Source organism: Perca flavescens, chromosome 23 (genome assembly GCF_004354835.1).
Source record: "Perca flavescens isolate YP-PL-M2 chromosome 23, PFLA_1.0, whole genome shotgun sequence".
In the NCBI taxonomy this organism is placed as follows: Eukaryota; Metazoa; Chordata; class Actinopteri; order Perciformes; family Percidae; genus Perca; species Perca flavescens.
Window position 1 is genome coordinate 24,163,314 of NC_041353.1, and position 21,027 is coordinate 24,184,340.

At 40.9% G+C, this 21,027-nt stretch overlaps 1 protein-coding gene across 1 annotated transcript; it reads right to left on the reverse strand.

The window, feature by feature from the left end:
- Positions 1 to 1,435: 1,435 nt before the first annotated feature.
- On the reverse strand, positions 1,436 to 20,903 carry sult4a1 (sulfotransferase family 4A, member 1). Its single transcript, XM_028571260.1, has 7 exons — positions 20,735 to 20,903; positions 11,790 to 11,920; positions 10,719 to 10,799; positions 9,505 to 9,631; positions 9,248 to 9,342; positions 5,631 to 5,769; positions 1,436 to 1,687 (listed from the first exon to the last, which is right to left on the reverse strand). The coding sequence occupies exons 1-7, from the start codon at positions 20,901 to 20,903 to the stop codon at positions 1,575 to 1,577; spliced, it is 855 nt and encodes a 284-aa protein (XP_028427061.1). The 3' UTR covers positions 1,436 to 1,574.
- Positions 20,904 to 21,027: the final 124 nt, after the last annotated feature.

The following is a 21,027-nucleotide window of genomic DNA, read 5'->3' on the forward strand; positions in this document are numbered from 1 at the left end:
GCGTCTACCTGGCGTGAAACCACTGCTGCGTCATGACAACAGCTAATGCACTCAGTTTGAGGGTTGGACTGATATACCGGTTTGACAGATTCATGGGCAGATACAGTATTAGTGTTGCGTGGAAACCCTGTGATTCTATTTGAGCAGTTGGTTCAGTTATAATATAATCACCATATATGCTAGGCAAGTCAATTCCTCACTTACAGGCAGTATTCCACTTTAGTTTCCTCACCAATAAATAGGTGTGCGTGTGTGGCCTGACCTATGGAGCTACTGACCTCCGATAAAACATTTTGAGCCCCCCTGCAGAGGTCTAGTGTTTGATGGTGGTGTAAATGTTTCTGAGGGTTTATCCACCCGACAACCACAAACATCGGACTCAATCACTGAGGCTATGTACAGATATGTGTGGCTGATCAACGCTGCAAATAACAAGTCAGAGTGATATGTCTGATGATATGGTGAACTCGAGCAGACTAATGCCGCATTTCCGCTGCATGGTGTGGCACAGCTCTATTCAACTCGACTTGTTCTGTTGTTGTTTTTTTCCATTGGCAAAAGTTGTGGATAGTACCTACTTTTTTTTGGGGGGGGGGGTATGCTAACCATGGCACTGTGTGCTGTGGCACAAATGCTTGCTTGTGGGAAATTGTTAGGTCTTTGTAAATTATGGAGTGTGGTCTAGACCTACTCTATCTGTAAAGTGTCCTGAGATAACTCCTGCTGTGATTTGACACTATTAATACAACTGAATTGAAATGGAACTGTGTACATTAAAATAGACCTGAACTTGTTTTTTTGGTGTTGTCCATGTCTTCATGTTAAACTTGACCCTTTCACTGTGTGTTTTCACTTCCGTCAAAGTTCACTGGGACATTTTGGTTGCCTAAATATGTCTCGTTCAGCGTTCTGCCAGCCAAATTAGCTAGCATTCATTCCTTTCTAGCATACCCTGACCTTAATGGATCAACAAAAGAAATAGAGAGCAATCCTGCCTAGAAGAGGGACAGCCATCAAATAAAAACATTGCATGGCTGAACTGGCTGTTTTTCTCTGTTCACATATATATGTGTGTGATTTTCTCTGTATTTCAGTCACAGATATCTGCACGTAGCTTGAATCCCTGTTATGAACGCGGTCATATTGTGGGAGATTTTGAAAAGAAATGTTGACCTGAATACTTCAGCTCAAAAGTATTGATATCGGCCTTCAAAAAACCCTATATCAGTCGAACCCTGGTTACTATATACACATATACATACACAGCAGTGGGGACATACTGTGGAGGTTAGGGGTTGAGGGAGGTTTGGTTTAACTATCGGCTGAGAAATTTCAAAAAATTCCCAATAAAATCTGGATTGGTTTTAATCAGTCCACAAAGGTGGAATTTTGGATGTCTTGTTGACTTGAGACAGATTGCATTCTGGGAAAAGTCTTGGAGTGAAATCCCACTGTCAGACTGTACCATTGGACTTCAGACATATTGACTGAATGGAAGCGTACAGTAGGAGCGTGGGTTTGGTCAACTGTACTGGAGCCGATCCGTGAGGGTAGAGAGTGGCGTCAGGTGCTCCTCACAGGCAGAAGTCAAAGGTCAGGTCGGACTTGCCCATCTTCTGTCTATAAACAGCGTCAAAGTTTTCATTCATAGACACAGTGAAGACATCCTTCCACAGACCTGCACGACCTGCAGGCAGGATACACAGGGACAGGGAAGAATTTTCGTTAACTTAGAACAGCTCACCGAAAAAGTGTCCATCTGACAAGTGTGATTTCCACTGGATCAGAGTTCTGTCACTTGGCTGCCTGTTCTGCCAATCTTCCCAGCACTTGTCACATAACCAATTCATGTTTCCATGGTGACTACCCAAAATTCTGATACCATGGAACCAGCACTGGAATAGTTTTATTTAAAAAAGTGTGAGCTTATAGAAAATGTGTATTGTATATGGATATACAATTTGTTTAAATTGAAAACAAGTTAAATGAATAATTAATGTGATGTTTTATTTAGCAGAATTACATTATGTTGTTCTATTCTATCCAATATTTCCTATATTTCTTTCAAGATAATCTTTTGGGCATTTTAGGCCTTTATTTATATGAGACAGCTGAAAACATGAAAGGGAAGAGAGTGGGGAATGACATGCAGCAAAGGGCCGCAGGGAGTGGAACCTGCGGCGTCGAGGAGTAAACCTCTATATATACCCAGTTGCCCATGTTTCCTATTTTTTTTATCTATATCTGGTTTCATTTGAATTACACTTCCATGCTGAAATGACTCTGTTTTTAAAAGAAATATACCAGCACGTCTTAATTATTTGTTATGGAAGCCACTAGAACTACCATCCATGCACTAACTACTAAAACTAGTGGTAACTTAACAGACACTTTTTCCCTTTCTTTTATTGTGTTATATATCTTTTTGTGCATGTTATAGGTTTACAAAGCGAAAAAGTGACAAACGTGGTCACTCTGTAACACACGTTATAATGCTCACCTAGCTGCTAGCATGGCACGCCCTCATACTCTGCTTCTGACTGGCTAGTAGTCCTTACCTAGGTACTGTCAGGACACGCCCTCATACTCTGCTTCTGACTGGTTAGTAGTCCTTACCTAGCTACTGAGCATGTGCGACTCCCAACAAAGATGGAACAGAAGTTAGAGGCCTCACGCTGTAGCTAAAACAGAGAGCTCAACACACAGGGTGAAAAGAGGAGCTGCAGCAATGTGCAGTGCAACAAAAATATGGTGTTTTTTGAAAATTAAACCATGTAAACCTATTCTAATATAACCTCTAAATACAATTATGAACCTGAAAAAGAGCAGAATATGAGCACTTTAAGCTTACCTGTATCTGTGGATGGCTACCAAAGTGGCTACCGTACCTACAGGCCAGTAAGCCTATCATCGATGTTGTTGAGGTCGTTGGTTGTTTTTTACGAATAGACCGATTTATCTTTGCTAAATATGTGTATATTTTGAATTCATGTTAATATATGTTTTCAGAAACAACAAAAATGTCGCGGACCCCCTGCAATGACTCTGAGGACCCCTGTTGAAGATCTCTGCTCTAACTGCTGTTTGAACATCTTTGCAGTTGGCCTTAAGGCTTTTCATTTTGCTTCGGTCTTCATGTAGCTCAGGTACTGCTCAGGTGTTACGGCCTTGTTACTTACTATTATTCTGCATGATGAATGGAATGTAAAGCCCATGTGAATTCTGACGATTCATCTGACCGTTTCAGCTGCAAAAGTGAAAGCAGCCTGCCGCGGCTCGGACTCACCTGCTGTGGCGTGTGTAAGACGGATCAGACTGACAGCTGTCAGCTGTGTGTTAAGCCTATAGCACATCAGACACCAGACTTCCATGCACTAAAAGAAAAAGAATTAGATGGGGGAGGGAAAAAATAAAATAACACATGACAGAAACCATAAGTAAACCAAAATCCAAATAGGAATGGAAACATGAAACAAACTGAATAATTACAAAAAATTTGGGAATAAAAATGAAAGAGGTCTACATGAAACTCAAAGAGGGTTATATCATAGTGGGCTGGGCCTGCAGGTGGAAATCAACAAGCAATCTGGGTAGTAGATGCAACATGTAGCCACATGGTGGTGGTAGAATCATCTCAACCTATCCATGTACACAACCTGAAGATCACATGACCTATTTGGATAATGGAAGCTTAAAGTGCTCAATATTAAATACATTTTTTTTTTAAAAAAGGACATTATGAAATAAATGATCATATGTATAAATAGTGTTTGGGGTTTTTATTTTATTATTAATTACTTTTTTAATTTCATTGTGGCATTTTTCACGGACACTTTCATTTTATAACTTCACCCTTCATGACATCGGTGACCTGTGAGCCAATCAAAATGCCCAGTGTCTTTTACAGTAATGTTAGACATGGCTGTCGCTCTAGCTAACAGGAGCTAACTGCCTGAATCTGGTAGCAGTTGATTGTTTTGAGCTTGTTTGCTTACGGCAGGAGGCAGGTGATTGGCTGAAAGGTGAGATTATGAAATGACAGTAACATGTGATAGCATTATCATGAAATGATGAATAAGCAAATATGACTGACTGACTGACTCATTGATTGATTGATTTAATTTAATGATAAAAGCACATATAAGCCTGCACCCCAATCATTACATACACTCTCTGCTACATGGTATACTATTAGAGTAACTGCACCACTTAACCCTTGTGTAGTTTTTTAAAATCAGAAATATGGGTTTCTTTCAACCAAATTACCCACAAATAACATGGATGTATGTCTCTATATTGTAGAGAACCCATAGAATGTTCTTCACAGGTGAAATAAATGATTACTTTCATTGAATTGTGGACTAAACTTTCACATAAACCTGTCTGTGGTCCACTCAACATCCTCTGATCTTAACTCTTAGTCAAAATAAATCATAATTTCTGCTTTTTTAACTAAAAAACCATGAAGAAAGAAAGCTTTGAAAAAAGTGACATAAATGTCGAAAAAACAAGTTAACAAGTTAAAACAACAAGTTAATGGTCGATGGGAAGACAACAGCAGGGTTAAGGGTTATATATAGCGAGATCAACGATGGTGCGTGCCTGTGTGTGTGCGTGCGTCCGTGCTTGTGTGTGTTCTGTCTGTTATCCAGCGTAACGGGGGCACTGATCTCGAAAGAGAAGTTGCAGTCAATTTTTTTTTTTTTTGTCAATGTCAAAACTGCATAGACATAAGGAAGATTTTGTTCTTGTTATTTGGGTGAACTTAGTCTTTAAAGCCCACGATCTATCCAGGTTATTGACCTAAGATAACTTCCCATTCAACAATCGTATTGATCCCTACAGCTTCCCATCACAGCAGATTCCAAAAACAGAAGAAGATATGTAGTTATATGATTTCTTTCTTTTCCTCTCCTTCCCTGGTCTTTAAATAGCTTTCACTCTGGTAGCTCAGAGGATATCATGAGATCATTAGATCATCAGAAGAACATTAACCACATTATGCTTTCTCTCCTCTCAGTGTCTTCCTCTTCTGGCTGTATGGTTCTTTCTCCCAAATACTGTATATCCAAAACTCGTGGCATTACCACAGTGCTGCTTTCATTCATTTTTCTACCAGGAACTGCATTTGTTGAACTCATTCATGGAAATAATGAAATAATGAGAGGAAGTAAACTAAATAATGACATGTTTCTTTGCTTTTCTGTTCTAACAGATGCACATAGACACTTACAATATATTTACTTGTATGCAATTTGAGAGTAGTCAACTAGTCTACTAGTCTTTTAAACATTTTCCCCACACTGTTTGGAATTCACAAAAAATATGATATCACTTAGGCTAACTGAAGACATTGGATACACCCATACATGCAGCCATGGGACACCAACTGTAAAATCACAAGCTGATGGAGCCAAAAAGAAGAATGTCAGGTGCAGAGAAGGTGTAATAAAAATAGTTTAAAGACACATTTGGTTGATCTTGCGCTTGTAAATCTGTGCTAGAGATACTCTTCCACACAGACCTCTTAGTAAGTCAGGCCTGAGGGGAACCAGAAACACAGAACTCTGCCTATACAGACAAGAGGAAGTGAGCAGTGTTTTCCCTCTTCCATTTCCTCTCCCACTCACCCCTGCAGATGGACAGCGCCTCCGAGTTGCAGCACTGCTCAATGAGCTGGTTGCAGCTCTCCACCATGCCCTCCAGCTGAGCCTTGTCACAGGAAACACCCAGGAACCGGGCTAATTGTTCCACCAATGGCCCCAGATCCTGGAAACCAGAGGAGAGGAGAGGAGAGGAGAGGAGAGGAGAGGAAAGGAGAGGAGAGGAGAGGAGAGGAGAGGAGAGGAGAAAAATGGGGGCGTATAAAAATGGGAAATCTATGAAAGCAATATCACACACAAATACAGAGAAAACCTGCCTCCCTCTTGAATTCTAAAAGCTTTGGTGCCAATGTGCTAACATGCTCACAATGACAAAGCTAACATGCTAATGTTTAGCAGTTATAATTACATATCACTAAACACAAAGTAAAGTTGATGGAAATATCATTGTTTTTACATTTCGGTTAAACAAGATATAATGTGTAAATCAGTTAGCCCTGGAGAAGCTGGTAGGCCGATTTTGTTAACTTTGGACAGAGCCAAGCTAGACTTATCCCCCTATTTCCAGGCCCCCAGGAAGGGCGCTCAGTCTTGCAGCCAATATTTTTCAGTGGCCACTTTTTTACAAAGAAAAACTGCAAACAAGGTTGATTATCACTCTTTCTACTATACATTTTTTATCAATGGACTTTTTGTAATCGAAAAACTTGATATGATAACACCTGACATCACCACAATGTAAAGTCTATTGGCCAAGAGGGAACTCAGCGGGAGAAATACTACTGCACATATTCAGTGGGCCGCATTCACCGAAGTAAACCAGGAAGCTTAGAAACTTTCGGCATATGCGCCAAGCAAGCAACTCCATTGAGCTAAATAGGCCCAATTTTAGATCAGGTATCCAGTTATTATTATACATCCATGCCTATTTCAGTCTTTAAGCTAAGCTAAGCTAACTGTCTGCCTGACTGTAGCTGCTTCCTATTTAGCGATCTTCTCATCTAACTCTTGGCATGAAAACAAAAAAGTGCATTTGCCAAAATGTGACGCCTGATGGTTCAGTCTCCCAGAGTAGTAACTTGACCGACCAGATTCAGTTTATCTCTTTGTCTTAGATTAGGTTTTGATTACTCCCTCCCCCCTCCAAACTCGTAAAAAATACAGACGCTTGGGCAGTGGCTGTCAGCGTCCGATACAACGCCAAAAGCACCCTTCATCGTGTGTGTAGAACGCACCGGGTAGAGCAGCAGCTACGCGGCGCTGGAAGATAACGTTGTCATGGTTGTGTATGTTTTATGTTTCAGTTTCCTGTTTAATTTTACAGTCTGTTTTCTCCATTGTCATGTCATGTTTTACTTCCTGCCTTGTGTTTTCCCACCTTTGTGATTGCCTGCCCCTCCCTGATGTGTTTCACCTGTTCCTGAGCCCTTGTGTCACCTGTCCCTTGTTTCACCCTCGTCACCTTGTGTATTTAGTCTCTGCGTTGTCCGTTGTCTGTTGTCAGCTCATTGTATTGTGTTGTGTTAGCGTGTGCGTAAGTCTACCCAGTTTTTGTGATTCCTGTTCTTTCGGCTTCCTCAACATATATATATATATATATATATATATATAACATGTATTTTTGCTTGCTGTCTTAAGGACTCCTTTTTTTTTTGTAATTTTATTAAATCCTCAAGCTCACCACTGCCCTGCTGTCTCTGCATTTCTGGCTCCGCCATTTCCCTAAACACTAACAGACATAGCATTAAGAGCGACAACGGTAGCGAGTAGTATGAAAGCCCGAAATTCCGCTTAGGGAGGCTGGTTGAGGTGGTGGATGATGTCAGGGCACGCCCTCATACTCTGATTCTGACTGGCTAGTAGTCCTTAACTAGGTACTGAGCATGTGCGACTCCCAACAAAGATGGAACAGAAGTGAGATGTCTCACTCTGTAGCTAAAACAGAGAGCTCAACACACAGGGTGAAAAGAGGAGCTGCAGCAATGTGCAGTACAACAAAAATATGGTGTTTTCTGAAAATGAAACCACATAAACCTATAGCGGTACAACCTCTAAATACAATTACGAACCTGAAAATGAGCATTATATGAGCACTTAAAGTTGCATGTGGATCTGTTTGTCTCTAGCTTCAAAAACAATTACATTAATTTCTAATAAGCAGGCACATTTTCATGCAGTTTAATGAGTTAAAAAGGAACAATTTTAAATTAGCTCTCAGATCTGAGGCAGTCTCTGTAAGTACCTGCTTCACTTAATGTATATCAAGTAGAGGATAAATAGCCCCAAGAGTAATAGAGAATCGCAAACAGTATGTTTCAAATGGCATACAATAAAGAGTGGAAGGTTTCTTTATTCATACACTAGGCATCGATAAAATGAAGCTATGTTATTTTAACAATTCCAAAAGCAACGTGAAATGTTAGATCAGTTGTTGTTGTTGTTGCTGTTCTCTATCAGTTGTTGTGTCTTCTCCCTTCCGTTCTAAAAGAATCTATTCTAAGAAAAGCCTATCTGCAAAAGAGAGGACATGTCTGAGCCTGAGCCTCGTAAACATGATAGCCCAAGATAAGGTAAAAAGGGACCTTTGGTAAAGCAAAGGGCAAATATTGATTTGGCATATTATGTTCTTTTTCTGGAGAGTTTTACACAAGAATGGTATCTAAAGATAGGCATTGCAGAATAATCTTTAAACTAACTTGGTATTTACTAAAATGTGTCACTCTATTATCCCACTTCCGATATGTTTTATTGTAGCCTATATTGCACTCTCTTTATCTTATTTTAATGTTGGGTGTTTTATTTTCTGTACTACATTGGTAAAGAGCATGCATGTTCAGAAAGTCCCTTCACAGTATAAATACAGGTTTAAAAGTAACTTCCCACCAAAGAGCTGCACAGTACAGTACAGTCATTTATCAGTGCAGCAGCTCCACTGTAAACGTGTTCTGACTCACTTTCTACAGTATATGATACCAAACAGTTAGAAGAGTCAAATGCTCACAAAGGTCAGACTAGTGGGTGATGACGTGGAGTTAAATGATGTCAAAATAAGAGTTATTCAATTCAATTCAATATATACCCAAATATTTGGGATATTTTTTGTCCTTTCCTTTTATTTATGTGAATACATGCGAGAATGGATGTAGGTGTGCGTATGTATAGTATATATATTCCTACTTCCTACCCCCTTACTTTCAGCGCTGTCGATTGGGCCACACCCTATCTTTGAAGTCAGCCTTCTTTTTGATTGCAACTACACACTTGTAAAGTTTTGTGACTGTATCTTACACAGTTATTACGCCATCACTGTGACAAAATCTGGCCACAAACAGACAGAAATAGGGCATCCCATGAGTTGGCCCGGGAGGTGCAACTTCACTGTTTTGGCCACTATGTTCATTTTGCTCCAAAGCCCGGGCACGTTTCTTGGGGGCCCAGTATTTGTAGGTACTAACAATCTCAACTGTGTTATCTGGTATGACAGTCTCAGATGGAGTGGGTGCTTTTTTTTTCAAAAAATCCATCAGCATGTCCTTTGTTTTGCTCGTATCGATCTTTAGGCGAGAAGATTAAAGATTAATAGCGATAAAAAAGCTAGCAGACAATGGCTAAAAAGAAAAGAAGCACAACAGTGAGGATGTTACCTTGTACATGTCTTCATATTTCAAGAAGAGGACATTAGAGTCATTACGATGTTCCCAAAATTCCTGAACATGTTCAAACCAGGAACCATATCCCACTTTGAGAGAGAGAGAGAGAGAGAGAGAGAGAGAGAGAGAGAGAGAGAGAGAGAAAAATACAGCTGGATGAACTTAACAGTAGTCTGGAAACAAAACAGTACAGGAGTTCACTGACTTGGAACCAGATAGGTCACAGTGTCCCAGTCCTCCTACATACGTACGCTTGTCATGCATGAAGCGCCGGCAGAACTCCTGGAAGGTTCCCCGGTAGCTCATGGTCCTGAGAGAGCGGTGGAACTGGTAGTAAGACACCACCAGGTCCTTAGGGTTACGAGCCATGTAGATCACCTAGGAGAGAACCACAGCGTACATAATGTGGGTTAGGGTTAGGGTTAGGTCCTAATGTAAGGCTGTTGTTGGAGTACAGTACAGTCCTGTGGAATTTGGTTATTGGAGCTGATCAATTATGTCGTCTTCAGACATTGCATATTAAAAACTTTTTGTTTGTTTGCATCATATCTCCATTGGTTTTTTAAAAACAAATATTGCATTTCTTTATTTTTATCTTTATCATTTATTATATATATATATGCTATATTATATTTACATTACATCTATATATACTGTATATATTACATATACATAGGTTATTTCTTTTGGGGTGGCAGTAGCTCAGTCAGTAGGGAATGGGTTGGGAATTGGAGGGTTGCTGGCTCAAGTCCCCATACGGACCAAAGTATGGTGGTGGACTGGTAGCTGGAGAGGTGCCAGTTCACCTCCTGTGCACTGCTCAGACCCCCAACTGCTCAGTGCTCCTTTCCCCCTCACTCTGACATCTCTCCATTAGTGCATGTAGAGGTACTGAGCATGTGTGTGTAATGTGTGTAACAACAGAGTGAAAAAACTGTAATTTTCCCTTGCGGGATTAATAAAGTATACATTGTTATTTACAGAAAAGGGGAGAGAGAGGGGGAACGACATTCAGCAAAGGGCCACGGGTCGGATTTGAACCTCATGTGGGGCGCACACTGTGCTGGGTGAGCTCGATGCCGCCCCTATTTTTATCTATTTATTGTGATTTTATTTTAGACTTTATTCCATATTACTATAGATTCTTTTTTACAGTATACAAATGCATTACTGTGCCACTTTACTCAGAAGCTATTACACTATTGCACTATTGGTAACAATCAGTTTTTTTGCACATATTGTGTGTAGACTGGCTGGTTATTGCTCTGTAAACAGCTTTCTAATTTCAATGTATTGTTTCGCTGGTCTACTTATTCTTTGCTCTCCTCTTTATTTGCGTGTAGACGGTGCTGATGCGTTGGCATCAACTCTACCCTAAAATATAGCTACCAAATCTGAGGACGTCTAAATAAGCATCTTAATGCAATGGAAAGTCATGGCTAGTGTCCAGTCTTGGTGGACTGACCTTGGCCTCTCCGTTGTGCATGGCCGTGGGGAGGAATCGATAGGGGAGATGGCTTTTGATCAGACGAGGGGATGTCAGCTCCTGTGGAAACACAAAGCAAAGTCATTGCTTATTACTAAAGCATGTGCAGAGGCTAAGCCCAAGCGTTAAGCCCTTAGCTTTTTGATCAAGGGTGATCAAGTCCAAGTCATATTTGCAGCTAAAACAATTGGTTCCATTTATTTCCATCTCATTTTCTTTGGCTTCCCAGACAAATTACTGCTTGTGTGTTTGTGTGTGTGTGTGTGTGTGTGTGTGTGTGTGTGTGTGTGTGTGTGTGTGTGTGTGTGTGTGTGTGTGGCGTGTGTGTGTGTGTGTGTGTGTGTGTGTGTGTGTGCGTCGTCAAAAACTGTATGTGCTTTGAAGATTGGTTCCTATTAACGGCATTAATTGGCTCTTACAGCATGTAAACCTGTTCTAGTAAAAAGCCAAAATACAAGTATTAACCAGAAAATGAGCAGAATAGGTCACCTTTAATAAGAAAAACAGCACCATATACATTCCGTGCAAGTTCAGGCTTTCTGTTAAAAATATGTGAAGTAGCCCAAGCTGAGATAACATCCTCAGGGACATTGTTTTTCAGGCTTTGGAAGATGTAGATGTAGATGCAGACTGCAGAGCCACAGAAGACATGATTTCACATTCCCCCATTAGGCCTATGAGTCATCTGCCCTTTAAGTGCAGAACCAGTCTTGTAAGGAAGGTTAATGGGGTTAGTTGGGTGTTTACAAGTTTACAGCTACAATAGCAACACTAGCCATTCAGCTTGCTGTTTGGACAGACAGTGCATGTGATTGCAAGCAAGGCTTCCCTTGTTTTATTTGTGCTGGTGTTTGAGACTAGCATCCTCATCCACGTGTTGTCGTGATGCTGCTACACCCAGCAGAAAGCACACCCACAACAATGCATAGTCGTTCAGTCATTATTTTTCCAGCCAGCAAATCTTAACCTAAAAGCCGCCACAGACCCAGAACTCCTGCAGTCCTGAAATGAAGAACTGAATGAGTGCTAACCTGATTTCATCCACATTACCTGTATGATGTCCAGGCCAGGTTGGGGGTACTCTAAGACGGGCAGCTGTTCATCGATGTTCATGAGGCCGATCTCATCTGGGTCTGCTCCCTGACTCACTAGATACACCACCTCCTGAAGTAGACTAGTGCCTACGAGGAGAGAGAGAAGAAAGCCAGAGGACAGTCAGTCCTGGGACGTCAAGAGAACAAGGAAGGAGGTTGTCAGTGGTGGAATGTAACTAAAAACTAGATATATTCTGTCTGGTATTCTGGTTCCAGATTTTCTAGGCAGATTCATTTGTATTGTGCCTTTCACCGAAGCAATTAAAAATGCTTTACGTAAGAAATACAAAGGCATGTGAAAGAAACACAAAGCAGAATAAAATGACAGATAAAAGGATTAAGAAGAATATAAATTAGAAGCAGTGGTGAAATGTAACTAAGTACATTTACTCAAGTATTGAACTTAAGTACAAATTTGAGGTACTTTACTTGAGTCTTTTCTTATCATGTCACTTTCTACTTCTACTCTGCTACATTTCAGAGAGAAACATTGGACATTTTCCTGATGATATTTTCAAACTTTTATTTAGGTAACATTTTCAATTCAGGACTTCTACTTGTAACAGAGCACTTTTACAGTGTGGTATTAGTACTTTTACTTGAGTAAAGGATAGGAAGGAATTCTTCTTCCACCACTGGTGGTTGTACACAGGGGATGAACTTAGTAAAAATAAGACAAGAATAAAAGCCAAACCAGCTGTTATAATGTTAGATGAAAGAGTGTTTGCAAAACTGGTGTGATCACTTTAGATTATTAAAGAGAAGAATCTGTTACAAAGTGGAAAGTCTAGCTGCACAGGACACTAACCCCCATGTACAATCCAATGGGAGGAAAAAAAAAGCTAAAAGGAGAGTGAATGTTGGACTTGCTTTCCTCCATGTGTTGTGTTTTTAGCTTGATCTGTCCCCAAGTCACCCAAAAAAAATACAAATTCATGGAGCTTTGAAAAGCTACTCCATTGATTTAGCATTGCACATTTGCACGGACTCACAATGGATAGTTTAAATGAAGAAAATCAATTGACGAAATCAATGCAGCAGAACCAGATATCGTCCTTCATATTCCATGGATTCTTCGTCCTTGTCAAAACCATAGACAGTGAACAAAATGGATACAGCAACCCCATCGTTAGCCTATTTTTACAAAAACGTCTGCTACGGGGCCATAACGTGAGATCCAAGGTAATGGAGCCTTTTATACATTGTCGTGTTTCTTTAGAAATAAAATACGGACAAATAGAGTCTTGTGGCCTTGACCAATTGCCACTTTGCTTGTTTGTCTTTCTCATGGGGGGCCAAATTCTCTGGGCGGGCAAAGCAGAGAAAGGGGAGGTAACCTTGCTCCTTATGATGTCATAAAGGGAAGATTCCAGATCGGCCCATCTGAGCTTTCATTTTCTCAAAGGCAGAGCAGGATACCCAGGGCTCAGTTTACACCTATCACCATTTCTAGCCACTGGGGGACCATAGGCAGGCTGGGGGAACGCATATTAATGTTGAAAAACCTCATAAAGTGACATTTTCATGCCATGGGAGCTTTAAAACAGTCTTTTTCATCATGAGACTAGTTAATCTTTGTGTGCAGATATGCTCAAATGTACTAGTCCAATGTGACTATTCTTTTGAGTTTAAAACTGCAGGCTGGAGGCTGCTATCAGATCCCTCCGTTTTTTTTATCAGAGAATGATCAAATTGGAATCAATAGTTTTTTAATAAGCTATGACAGAAGCGACTGTTCTCAGAAGAAGATGACGTGTAGGCCACAGTATCTGTGTTGCCTCAGGCTGGCCACATGCTGGCTGTGGAACCAAATAAACCACGTCACCAAGATATTTGTCAGTTTCCCTAAAAAAAAAAGCTCTCTCGCTCGAAAAGAAAACCTTTATTTATCATTTGAGCCAGTTGCATGTATCGCTGTACTGCATGCACGGAAGGCTCCAGATTCATTCATCAAAATTCTTAGAAATGTTTGAAACCATCTGTTTCTTGATTTCGGACAGAAGCAAACAAAAGCAGCTTCTCATTTCTAGCCGGTAGCCTATGCAGTTGTTTTCAGCTCAGATGACAACTGCTGCTTCTAGATTTGATCACTTATAGCTAGCTAGCCTATCAGGTTACCTACATGAGTTGGTTAACCACAGATTCCAGCTGATTTTTTTATGTTACCAGCTGATATCCCGTATAAAGAGGTCTTAAATATGCACTTCACTGCTGCATACACATGTAGCAAAAGACAGAGATTAAAGCTGCATGTCTCAGGCAAAAAGTCAAATGTCAATGTAGAAGAAATGTAAGCAAACAGAAAAATTGTAGTTGTGTAGCCGTTATTAACCTAAATTCTTTTTTGTTGGTTGTACGCTGAAATGTACGCTGAATTGTCTATTCTACAAACATGAGTTGGGCTTTATATGGTTGACATTGGACAGACGCTCATTAGGATTGTGAGATCAGCTTGCCAGTAGTCTGGATTAACAGAATTAAATTACCAGCATAATTGCCTGACATGATGTCCCTCATCTTCAGCTCTCTGTGTTGCCATTCTCAAACTCTGTTCACTTTGGGACACAACAACAAACTTCGAGCTACAAGCTACCTGCAGAAAATGGCACGTTTTGAAGAGACTTTGCATCGTGCAACAAGGCAGGTCTCTTTGGTTCTTTCAGGGAGTGATGAAGATTTACAAAGAATATGTTTATGGCATTTACTATCTAACTGGGACGTTTTGGGACCGATTGGTGGAGATTGCTATGGACGAAGTACACACAACGATAAGTCCTTCCCGAGACCATTTTGCAGAGCCCCCATCACTGTGTTCAGAGCTTAGCGCCGCTTAAGTCCATTGTGATTGAAGAAATGCAAACAACCCAGACCATTTTCTTTTTTTATCCTAGACCTTACTCCACAGGGTTGTGGAGATAGGTCTGGCAATACGAGACTAACTTCTCAGTCTCCTGCCGACCCTGCTAACCTCCTGCCGGTTCTGCTAGCCTGGCCTAGCTAGCTGGCTGGTCAAAAGATAAGCTCAAGTTAGCAAGATCATTTCTGTGGCTATCTCATGACTACGAGTCACTCATCAGCATTGGCGATTTTAGACCTTTTTTATGGGGGCTCAAGCCCCCCTAAATTTCATCTCAGCCCACCTAAAAATTATAATATTTAAAAACATAAAAAAAAAAAAAAAAAAATGGATTATATCAATTTTAAAATCAATTTTAGTGCTTCAAGTGAGAGTTTGCGAACTTGTCTGTTAGTGACAGAGGACAAACAATTACAGGTTCAAAGGTTTTGAAACAGGTTTAATATCCTGTGTGGCTGTCTCCGATGCTATGCACCTGTAACCCAGTCCAGGAAAGGGTTAACAGAAACATAGTGTTGGCCAATCAGAGGAGGTTGTGCCAGACTCCCACCTTTGGCTGAGTCTCTATCTGATCTGTCAGAGGGAGAGCAGCAGACGGCTGTGAAGTTTAACGTTGGTAGTCCCCAGAGAAGAAGTTGGTCAGTTCATGGTGCAGATTAGAACCCAAATGTCGAATTGGTCGTTATTACTGTGACTTATAAAGTTCCAGGTGTAGTTCCATCAAGTGTCAAAAAAGGTTAGCTGACGTTTTGCTTCAGTAGCTAGCTCAGAGATCATCGGTTATCGGTTAGCCCTTTTGCAAGGCCCTGTAGCCGTGTCACATTCTCAACAGGAGGCTGAGCCCCCCTGAAGGTCTGATATTAGAATTGCCCCTGCTCATCAGGATAGAAAAAACTCAACTCAGCAGTCTGCTGACTCTGCTAGTCTGGTCAAAGTTTTCAAATTACATCAGAGTATACACAGAGAAGAAAGATGGAGAAGACAAGCTCAAGCTAGCAAGACCATGTCTGCGGCCATCTCGTGACTATAAGAGTCGCTCATCATGATAAGGAAATCAACTCACCAAGAGTCTGCCGACTCTGCTGGCATGGCTGTCCAAAGTTTTCAATTGACATTAGAGTATACACAGAGGAAAAGTTGAAGATGGCTGTCAGCTGCGACTTGATATTATTTAGAGAATTGCACTTTTCTTTCCACAGTCAGCATGAGAGCCACTGAGTTCCATCTTAACAAGCCGAAGGTCACCATGCAAGCATCGGCTAGGGTCGCACACCACCTTTGGACTCAGGGAAATGTGTCTGTAGAGACATATAACACTATACTTTCTGGCAGTCTGATGGACAGATCTGGGTTTGGTGGATGCCAATAGAATGCTAACTGCCTGAAGGCATAAGTTAAAATTGTGGATTTCATTAGCTAAATTTTTCCAAAATGTATATTTACATTTCCCTGTCCTTGTTAAGTGTAAGCATTAATCTTAGTTGCTAACTCTGCTCTTACTTTCACTTTCATTTTCTGGGGTTCCAGTGTAGCACGCTGCACGCAGATATACGAATAACAGATATCCAGGCTAAGACTTCCTCTTCCATGCGCTGTTCATAGTTTGCAATCCGAGTCAATACTTTTTGTAGGTGTTTTAGGTCCAGACGACATTTAGGCTAATTTCTATAAACGGATATCTGCATTTTGAATGCAGATACTTTTTTTTTTAAAGCTTTACGATAGCCGATTGGTTCCGAGATTGCATATCGGCAAATGCATTCTGCCACTTTTGCTCATGGACTGTTTACCTGCGTGCAACCAAAGCAAACATGATTGGTCAATACTACTTTGACTACAAACTGAAACCAGAAGATTTCACTTGCCAAGATATTGCTGCCTACAGATTCTGCATTTATGCAGATATCAGTTTATAGAGACTGGGGAACGTTAGCGTTGCATCTTCATAAAACTGGAGATATCGCGAGAGACAGATTACATAAACAGGGATGGTCCAACTTGATGCAGCAAAGATTGAGATATTCTGGTTTGTAGTCTTCAAGGGTTGAGCTCCAAAAGACTATGCATCCTACACTTCCCTTTATGCAATTAGCATTAGTTAGCAGAGCAGCAGCTACTGCAGTAGCTTGTAGATGACGTAGTATTAAGAGCGACAACGGTAGTGAGTACTATGAAAGCCCGAAAATCCGCATAGGGAGGTTGGTTGGGGGGTTGGATGGGTCAAACAACACAGGACTTTCACCCAGGAGACCGGGTTTCTTGTCCCGCGTGTCACGTTTCCTAAACCCAACTGTCCCGTTCTTCTTTTCTTAAACCCAACTGTCCCGTTCTTCTTTTCCTAAACCCAACTGTCCCGTTCTTCTTTTCCTAAACCCAACTGTCCCGTTCTTATTTACCTAAACCCAACTGTACCATTCTTGTCCTGTGTGTCACATAAATGTACCTTTTATAATCCCACCCATGATCTTGTCCTAAAACTAACTAAGAGCCCCAACCCAGCGCGTTTAGATAAAGCGTGTTTAGATCTGACGCTAAAGGAGACTTTTAGCGTCAGTAACAACGCCAAAGAGGCACCTGACCAAGCGTCTGTATTTTACGCGATGGGAGATAGAATGTGTTGTCATTTCTGCAAATTGAGTGCCTCTTTAAATTGCATCTTTTTTTTATTTTGCAATCCTCTTTGCACAGCAATGCACAGCATGCAGCCAGCGATGAGGGTGTCCTCTCCTCAATGTCGCTGCTTCTGTTTGTACTTGCCCTGTGGTTTGTGCGTGTGTGTTTGTGAGTGTGTGTGTTTGTGAGCGTGTGTGTGTGTGTGTGTTTGTGTGTGTGTGTTTGCAGTGCAGAGGTGGGTTGCCTGCAGGGAGACATGATTGAGCATATGGCTGATCTTAAAACAGTCATAAATGCACTGCCATCGTAAACTGTAGCGCAACCCCACACTCTCACCCACACTCTCACCCATCCCGGTTTAAAGACTCTTGCAAATCCCATTGGCCAAGACTGTCACATTTCTGCGGCATCCCAACCATGTGGCCTGCTATGTGCTTTCTTTCCCTTTGCACCACAAGAGGACTGATACACCAAAGGAGGGGGGGGGATAGATTCTTGATTTCTCATGTGCACAACAAACAGTAGAGTTCTTTGGATGTAAATGAATGCATAACTGTTTTCACTCCACAGTGTCATCATGTTGAATTGAGACCAACTGTTTACAGCTTGGAGGACATGCATGTATTTGTGTATGTCTTTTTAAAGGTTCTCAGCCGAGACATGTTTGTCTCCATCCACAACATTTAAATGTGGAAGATTCAGATCACAATAACATAGAAGGAATACCATTTTTTTGTTGTTTTTTTTTTTTTACAATTATTTGATATAATTTCGGAATTGCACTTTTGTTTCCACAGTCAGCATGAGAGGTGCTGAGCTCCAGGAGAGTCTAAATGAATGATGAAGAGTATAGCACAAGGCCTCTCTGAGTGGAATGGAAGGCTGCAACACAAATCTATGCTCGCAGGGTAAAAACCTAAACAGGAAGCTGTTACACACGGGAGAGTTTGGCTCTGCTGCTTTCTCTCACGGTATCATGTAACAGAGTGTGTATGCAGCAGTATTAGTTTGTACGTTTGTACTTTGTAGTAGTAGATTTAAGCTTTAGTCAGACTACATTCTAGGAAACGTACTCTCTGTTTATAGATGGAGATGCGTTCTTTTTTGTAAGACTGACATAATGTTGTATAAGGTTGTACAAGATTGTATATATTATCATATATGTATGTCAAATGATTTAATTGATTGTTTATTTTTTTTATCAATCAAGGTTTCTTGATATATTGACGATCACTAACTGGGCATTGTTGACTTTCTTCTGTTGGCCTATCCCATACAGGACAGGTGTTCCTATGATAGATACGATTAAAAAATATTTTTTTTATTTCATTGGGGTCAAAAAGCTACGGAAAAAGTAATGAGTGATAAATAAAAATGACACAAGATGAAAACAAGACACAAATAGGCTACAAATAAAATTAAAGCTATCTATAATAAACTTTATTTGTATAGCACCTTTCAAAACACAGTTACAACGTGCTTTAAAACAGATTAAAAACACAGGGAATAACAGCAACTAAAAACCTAAAATACACAAAGAGCCAAATTAAAAAGACATACAAAAAATAAAAACCCAATAAAAGAAACAGGCAGTTCATAAAATCAGAATATGTTTTCTCAGATGACACTTAACACTTGTGTTGTCCTCCCGGCTAAAGAAATGTTTCAAAAAAAGTTTCCCCTAGGCTTCCGGCACTTTTTGTTGATGTTTTTTTTCCACTTACTGTCGCATTTTTTATTTATTTTTTAAGTTGTTGTTTTTTCAATGTTATTGTTTCTTTTTTGACATTGTCTTCCTTTTTTGCAACGTTTTATTTCTAAGTTTTTGACCCTTTTTTCGACATTTTTCTCATTTTTACGTATGCCGCTTTTTCCCCCCACCACTACCAACTCATACAGTGGGTTTTACACTTATTCTTGGAATTCATGGACACTAAACCTACTTTTTGAGTTTAAAAAGCAGAAATATGCTATAAATTTGAATAAAACACCCAAAATTCAGTGACATTAGTGAACTGATCCTTCATTTTACTTGAGAAGAGCGTTAAATGGAACCATCCATGTTCATTTTTTTTTTTTGCAATTTGGTTGAAAGTAACCCAAATTTCTGATATAGGCATTTTTTTGAAAATGGGTCAAATTTGACCCGAGGACAACAGGAGGGTTAAAAGAAGACAGTGACTCAGACGGCCCAGTTTCCTCAGTCAGATTGCAAAAGCCCTGCTTAAAGCTCTGTTCAGCCTCAGGGACTCTGGAAGAGCAGGAAGCCCACTGGATCTCAAAGTGCACCAAGGTCCATAAGGGATTAAAAGGTCTAATATATCATCTGGAGCCAGGTCATGGCTCCAGATGTAATAAAACATGCTACTGAGATGCTAAACCAGAACAAGAAATATAATTCCCACGATAATAGTAGGCTAAACTATAGCCCTTCTGCATCACTGACAGCCGAGATCCAGCTGCCCAGAAGCCATCACATGACCGAGGGGGGACCCACCCAGCGCACAGCAGGGCACCGCGCACGGCAGCCCGGCCTGCAGCAGCGCTGCGCAACGGCACTCCGAAGCTGGATGTAAACACCAACTTCCATCCGTGTCTGATAGCGCGTGGGATTATGTTGGCAGGCAGGTGCACAGGCCAGTTTAACTGACGCAGGCATTACTCGATGCATTTGGACATCTGATTAGAATAGCCTATACTGGGATAGATCCTGGTTGTAAAAGCTTGGTAAGATGTAGTTCCGCTGCACCGGCGCAACCTAAACGAGATATTAGATAACTGCAGATGACTGTGACCCGCCCAGTGCTGTTAAATAGGAAAAGACGACCTGATTTGCAACTTAAATGGTCAGTGTTGCCTGCGTGTTGTGCAAAATTATCCCTCCCTATGTCTGATAAAAGCTCACATAAGAGATAAGATGAGGCTTTATTGTCTCCTAGAGGAGAAATTCATATTGGGCATTCGAGAGAAACCAAATGGCGACACATCGCGCATAAAAACACACAATAAACATACAGGTAACCTACATAGAAACATACTCTTACATTATCTCATCCAATGCCATAACACCATACCCCCCCTTTCCTCACAGTCCCAGAAGAACAGGAGAGAACCCACCACACATCCTCCCCCTCGTATTGCACTTCATTTTGATCATGAGTGGTCAATAACTTCTGTATTGCACAATGCCCAATTGCATAATACCATATCAAATATAACATAGCATATCTATTTATAACAATATTGCACCAGTACCCTATCAGGCATTGCACATAGGTTGTAAATGCACTCGCTCTGTGCTATTATTTCTATTTCTATCAAACTTTGATGATCACAAGGGGAAGCCTGCCGCTGCAGCACGGAGCAGCAGACCGCCGAGGCATGTGAGAGAGCACCGGGCCGAAGGGTGACGCAGAGAGAGGCTTGTTTACCTGACTTCGGGTAGGTGACGATCCATATGTCGCTACTTCTGAGCGAGAAGTTGGCGATCTCCTCCATCTTCCCTCTGCAGAAGGGTGGCAGCCGCACTCCATCAAACTCGAAGTATTTGCTGTCAAACTCAATGGGCGTGCTTGGCGTGTCTACCTCGCTCTCAGCCATCCTCGAAACGAGCCGCCAGTGCAAGAAAAAGAAAACGCGCACACCCACGCGAACGTTTTTTGGGTTGTTGTTGTTGTATTCAATCAAAACGTGAGGATGATGGTGGTGATGAGGTTGATTTGAA